Source organism: Argentina silus (genome assembly GCF_951799395.1).
Source record: "Argentina silus genome assembly, chromosome: 13".
NCBI classification, from domain to species: Eukaryota; Metazoa; Chordata; class Actinopteri; order Argentiniformes; family Argentinidae; genus Argentina; species Argentina silus.
In genome coordinates this window covers 5,951,249-5,957,346 of record NC_139667.1, presented here as the reverse complement: position 1 = coordinate 5,957,346, position 6,098 = coordinate 5,951,249, and the positions used below count along the sequence as shown (strand labels likewise).

At 41.4% G+C, this 6,098-nt stretch overlaps 2 protein-coding genes across 5 annotated transcripts; one reads left to right on the top strand and one right to left on the bottom strand.

Moving 5' to 3' along the window:
* Positions 1 to 3,012, top strand: LOC310814429 (uncharacterized protein). 4 transcript variants are annotated; one of them, XM_083683841.1, is made up of 4 exons: positions 27 to 48; positions 152 to 238; positions 385 to 1,221; positions 1,612 to 3,012. In XM_083683841.1, the coding sequence occupies exons 2-4, from the start codon at positions 229 to 231 to the stop codon at positions 2,286 to 2,288; spliced, it is 1,524 nt and encodes a 507-aa protein (XP_083539967.1). In that variant the 5' UTR covers positions 27 to 48; positions 152 to 228; the 3' UTR covers positions 2,289 to 3,012. The 4 variants fall into 4 exon arrangements, with proteins under 4 accessions (XP_083539966.1, XP_083539969.1, XP_083539968.1 ...); XM_083683840.1 differs by having other exon boundaries at positions 1 to 238; XM_083683843.1 differs by having other exon boundaries at positions 2 to 238; positions 580 to 1,221.
* Positions 2,906 to 4,574, bottom strand: cfd (complement factor D (adipsin)). Its single transcript, XM_083683844.1, has 5 exons — positions 4,496 to 4,574; positions 4,106 to 4,262; positions 3,756 to 3,897; positions 3,414 to 3,674; positions 2,906 to 3,181 (listed from the first exon to the last, which is right to left on the bottom strand). The coding sequence occupies exons 1-5, from the start codon at positions 4,551 to 4,553 to the stop codon at positions 3,032 to 3,034; spliced, it is 768 nt and encodes a 255-aa protein (XP_083539970.1). The 5' UTR covers positions 4,554 to 4,574; the 3' UTR covers positions 2,906 to 3,031.
* Between the last annotated feature and the right edge of the window lie 1,524 nt (positions 4,575 to 6,098).

Genomic DNA, 6,098 nt, shown 5'->3' with positions numbered 1-6,098 from the left:
TGTAGTGTGTGCAGGAAGTATCTCTCCAATCACCACGATATATTACAGGTAAGACAACTCTGTGTGTCACATGCTACTGTGTATCAAATGTCTTGCATGTTTGTTGTGTGTATCTCTCCAATCACCCTCATAGTCCTTTCTCATGAGCTAGATAATTCTGTTTTTGAGAACCTTGATGGCCAACAAGGAAATTTAACCTGACTTGCAAGAGCACCAGCAACAGGAAAGATGTCCCACGGTCTGTATATTTGATTTTATAATTAAGATCACTATGTTCAAGCTTCTTGATTTACTGTATATTTTATGTATTTGAAATAGTTTTTTAAGATCTGATAACTTGTTCTTTGTTTCATAACATTATCTAATGGGCCTGTTGGTTTTCAGACAGTGTTTCAGAGAAAATACATTTAATGGTGACATCTATGGAGGAGGGATGGTCCTCTTTGAGAAATGTTCTGAGGGAGAGTTTTGCCAATAAGACACAACAATTGTCTTCCTCAGTGGAAGAGCAAAAGCACATCTATGAGCTGGATATCGACAAAAGATGTATGAGTTTACATTGCACTCTCCTCAAACCAGACTCCACAGACGAAGAGACCGTTCAGACGTTGGATAATTGTTTCAAGTCCTGTGACCAAGAAATCAACGCATTTCTCCTGCTGATCCAAGATGGCTGCTATACATCAAAAGAAAAAAGAGTGATGCACATGCTGAAAGTAAACTTCGGAGAGGAGGCTTTTAAGTTCCTTGTAGTGCTGTCGGTCGAGGGAGAGGCTGTTGTTGGTCAGTTTGACAATGGCCTAATGGAACTGATAAATGTATGTGATGGCAGGTTCTGTCGCATTACTGGACCATCCAGAACAAGTGATCAGATGAGCACATTACTTGAGATGGTTGACTACATGTTGGTGGAAAACGGTGCCAGTGGTTACACTCAGAACATGTACAGTGAGGCGAAAAGGATTCACACGGAAGAGGCAGCAATGAAGATGCTGAGGGAGAAGCTCCAGGAGGCTGAGGGGAGAGAGCGGGCGATTATGCAGTTGATTGAGCAGCGTGAGGAAAGCAGAGGGAAAGAGGTTGAGGAGCTGAGATCGAAACATGCTGAAGAGCGGAAAGGAGATGCAGCTGAGAGGAGTCAGTATGTAGCAAAGAGAGAAAGTTGCGAAGAGGCTGTGAGAAGCCACAAAGCACTGTCACAGCTATACGCAAATACATCTGGTAAGACAACATGTTTAGACCACTGGTACATAAAGACCTCCCCACTGGGACCATATATACTGAAAAATGTATGCACTCACTGCAATGTAAGTCGCTTTGTATAAAAGTGTCAGCTAAATTGCATATATTACCACTAGGTGGTGATACAGTTATATAGTTGGTGAGTGAGATCATTTTCTTTGACAGCAGGTCTATAGGTTTTTCTTATTCTTCTGAAAGTATACTTACTACATTGTCTTAACTGCTTTATAACCTTTTATGACACGGCAAAGGACAAGACAGGAATACCTGCACTCAAATGTTTCATTCAACCTCTTTGAAGATGCACACTAACACACCTTCTCTTGTTTTTATTATTATTTTATTTCAATCACAACACAATCAACTCAGATGAGGGCACAAGGCAAACCACTATCATCCTGCTGGGTCTGTCGGGCAGTGGCAAGACTTCTGCAAGAAACATCATTCTCGAAAGGGCAGGTAATCAATATGCAATCAATCAATCTTACCCAGAGGCCCCACCTTCAACCTTGCTCTGTGAGAGGAGGGAAGTGTTTGCAGAAGGAAGACGCATCACACTCATAGACACTCCTGAGCTGTGGGACGAGGACGGGTTAGAGAAGCTGGAGCTGGTCAAGGACTGCCTTGCGCTGTCCCTCCCAGGGCCTCACGCCTTCCTCCTCGTGGTGCAGGTGGGACGGTTCACCCAGGGCGAGAGTGAGATGCTGTGGCACATACAGAAGATCTTTGGAAGAGAGGCGGCAGATCACACGATTGTCTTGTTCACTCGCTGTGATGACGACGAGCAACACAGGATTCAGAATATTGATGATTACGTGGCGAATGCCCATGGAAGTCTGCAGGATCTCATCAGGAAGTGTGGGAGTCGTTACTACATTCTGAACGTGAGGAACTTCAGGAATGTCCTGAGCCACCCACAGGTTAAGGAGCTGCTCTCAGGTGTTAACAAGCTAGTTGCATCACACGGGGGAGGCCATTACCCAAATAAAAGATTTCTTGTGGAGGAGCTGCAGGAGAGAAAGAGTGGGATCGAAAAGGGAAACTAGCAGATCATTATACTGTATTCATCTCTTAGTTTAGAGCATGAGAATGAGAGGAGAGGAGAGGTAGGGCAGAGTTCAGATTCCATTCACTCCAATTATCCCTCCCCTAAGAGAACAGCACATATTTGTCCAAATGTTATTAATCACTGCACACAGCTCAGTTTCAAAGATGTTTATGTAAAGCTTGCTTGAGTTCTTGTGTTTATATCTCAAGTTCCTATTATATAGTTGTACTTCCTGTCCTTGCCAAAAGCAGTGGGATGAAAGATGTTTGTTGTTATTACTGTACATGATTGCAACATTGCAAGATGAGTAGCAAATGGCACGCTGAGATAAATAATGCAAAAGGCTCCCTAAGTCTGTTTTCATATGATGGTTAATTCATGTTCTATTCCTTTACTTATGCATCTCTTTCACACCAATTTCTATCTGCTCATTCACATTGTTTTAATCACTTGTGTGTATGTAACTTACTAAGAGTGCAATACCAGCATATCCATCAAACGCAAAAACTGGGTTGGAATAAAATGTGATTGGTATCGGGTGAAGCTATTGTATCTTCCATGATGTGTATTCTCAAACAGGCTATGTACAGGTAAAAATAGAGCCAAAACTCAAAGTGCAAAACAATTACAAAGTTTATTGGTATATATATATCAACTATTTAAAGATGTGATTTTTATGTTTAGGGTTATTGTTTACATCAAATAAAATGGTATACTCAGAACAGTGTCTCTTTGGACCTATTACTGGGCCATGGCTGTGTCAATCCAATTGGTGTAGTGAGAGATAGTTGTGTATAACCCAGGCTTCCTGCTCGTACCACACTTCTTCCCGCCATTTGAGGTGATGCCCACCACCACTCCATTATGAAGCAAAGGACCTCCTGAGTCACCCTAGAGAAGAACAAAAAGCAAACCAATCACCAATGAGAGGACATCACCTGTAGATGAGGACATTTGGTATCATATGCCTACAGTATATTTACTAATTTGTGTTCACTAATCATGAGATTAGTAAAGTGACTTCCACCAGTACATCATTTTTATCAACCAAAATTCTACCTGTCAAAGCAAGGAAATAGTCGTATCTATGTTGCATCAGTGATTAAGAAATTGGGAGTCTTACGTCACAGGTATCCTGACGTATTCTGGCTGCACACAGCATATTGTTGGTGAACTTCGTGCCATAGTAGTCACTGCGGCCACATCGCATGCGACTCAAGACAGTGATAACCAGCTCCTGGAGTTTGTCTGGTCGGCCGCCCAGGTTGCTCGTAGAGCCCCAGCCGGCCGTGTCGACAACAGCATCAGTGTCAGGGTTAGTGCCGCCCGCTCTCAGGTACTTGATTGGTTTCACAGCCTCACTTGCCACAATTGGACGATCCAACTACCATTCATAAAGCAGATTCACAGCTTAATATAGGCACTCTAACACTTTTTAGAATTTTGAAAAATATTAATCATTTACCTTGGCCAAAGCAATGTCGTTGTCATAATTGGATGTGCTGAAATCAGGGTGGCTGATAAGTTGTGAAATATCAAAGGTCTGCTTTGTATCTTCATTGTCCTTCAAGGAATGGGCCCCCAGGATTATTTTCTTCCCATCTGACCTATCAAACAAATCGAACCAAAGAACATTAAAACCTGATGATACCTGAACAAAGACAATGGGTTAATGGAATAACTAGTCCTTACTTCTTTATGCAATCTTAAATAATGATGACGTGCAGATATAATAAGTGCACTTCTAGTCAACAGAAGCAGTTAAACCGGCCAGCAGAGAACTAATATCACCAGCACGTGCAGAGATCCACTCACCCCTGGAGAAAACAGTGCGCCGCGCTCATCACCCATTGCTCGGCGATTAGGAACCCTCCGCATTCATGCTTCGTGTTGGCACCGTTGGGCACTTGCACAGATGCCATATACGGGCGGGAGTGGGGGGCCGCCTCCTTACCCGCCAGTATACCCTCGCCTAAAGGTAAACCATACAGAGAAAAAAACATCCATAATCGAAATAGAAAGAAATAATGCAAATTGCTTTGATAATCATAATACAATTTCCATATCTTTTCAAATTCAATTGAGACTAATTATTTAATTTCCCCTTAAATGACGTAGACATATGCCTCGTAGGTGGTAAAATATCTTAAATCTTTTCAGGGAAACAGAACAATATTAGCTGCGACCAATGTTGTAAACACTCACTACGTAAAATGAGAGCAAACCCAACGACAGCCACGAACAGTGCCTTCTCACAGCCCATGATGATGTCTGTTTAACTCGACATCCCAAAAGCAATGGAGTTTTATAGGCTCCGGACCCTTGAGGAAACATAAATCAAGCCAATTTGGCAATGGGGAATAGGGTAGATTCCACAGTGAGTGAAAAACAGGAAAGGACATGGTCAAAAGAGAAACTATTTGAACAATTTGCGGTAAGAAAAGATAGGTTGTGCTTTAAGGAATCCCCAACAAGTTATATACATGATACTGTAGGCATAATCAACAATGAATAGACCCAGAAAGTTAATTGTATAATAATGTAGGTCTGTTTGAAGAAGACATTCCTCTCTTTTTCCAGTAAGCACAGCAGAAAAATGGGGTGAATATTAATTATTTATATATAATAATATATGCCATTTAGCTGATGCTTTTATCCAAAGCGACTTACATTGCAGTGAGTGCACACATTTCAGTATATATGGTCCCAGCGGGAATCAAACCCACAACCTAAGTGTTGTTAGCGCCATGCTCTACCAACTGAGCCACAGAGGACCATCATTTACATATTGACTAATGTGATAAACACTTTCCATCATTAGAATCAACACAAGAGATGGATTATACTAGTATACTAGCCCTTTGTGATACTTCTGTATTGGAAAATCTGAAGGTTTATGAAGGGTATTTTAATAAAAGGGTATTTTAACATTATTATTATTATTATTATTATTATTATTATTATTATTATTATATGATTGTTATTTTGACATTTATAATCAGATTTCTCATGTTTTACACAACTTGCATGCAATTGCATGATCTTACCACAGGAAGGCATCAAGTCCAAGAAGGATTGAGGTTTCCAAGTCTGTCTCTTACTGTAAAGATCATGCTGCTATACATGGTTTTACAGTGGGCTAACTAACATACTGTACTGTATTGATTATGTTTTAAATACAGTACTGTAAACACTTATGCATTATACTTAACTAAAAAGGCAATTACTGTAATTACCTCATACCTTCATTTTCATAAGACCGTAATACTTGATTTAGCTACAAATGTAACAGTGTGTGTGTGTGTGTGTGTGTGTGTGTGTGTGTGTGTGTGTGTGTGTGTGTGTGTGTGTGTGTGTGTGTGTGTGTGTGTGTGTGCGTGTATGTGTGAGGATTAGGGAGGCTATTAAGCTTGGGAACCGGAAGGTGATCAAGAGGCACTGTTAAGTGCTCCACCTATACATCAAACGTGGTGTGTGTTCCCTGCTGCAGGGTAGCGAGACCCTTCCCTAAACAAACACACCCCCTACCCACCTCCCCTACCCACCTCCCGTACCCATATCAGACATCAGGGTCTGGCAAGGCATGTCACTCACCCTCTCTCAGCAGAACTTCCCTCTCCTGCTGTCACAGTGACACAGCATGCAGTGCATGAAAAAGCATCTGCAATGTCCATTGCAGGACATTCAATACCACCAAGTGTTAATAACATTAAAACATGTGATGAAGTTCATAATGAAATGTTTTAACGAAATGTACATTTTGAAAACGTTTTTTTACAGGGACATTTTAAGCCACTGCCTCCCCCCC

Bases quoted from the DNA above. Each gene is read 5' to 3' on its own strand.
- LOC310814429 (XM_083683840.1), top strand. The intron at 1,222-1,611 runs GTAAGACAACAT...CAATCAACTCAG, and splicing joins GCTATACGCAAATACATCTG to ATGAGGGCACAAGGCAAACC.
- cfd (XM_083683844.1), bottom strand. From the start codon at position 4,553: ATGGGCTGTGAGAAGGCACTGTTCGTGGCTGTCGTTGGGTTTGCTCTC. The intron at 3,675-3,755 runs GTAAATGATTAA...TATGAATGGTAG, and splicing joins ACGACATTGCTTTGGCCAAG to TTGGATCGTCCAATTGTGGC. The intron at 3,182-3,413 runs GTAAGACTCCCA...GTTCTTCTCTAG, and splicing joins TACGTCAGGATACCTGTGAC to GGTGACTCAGGAGGTCCTTT.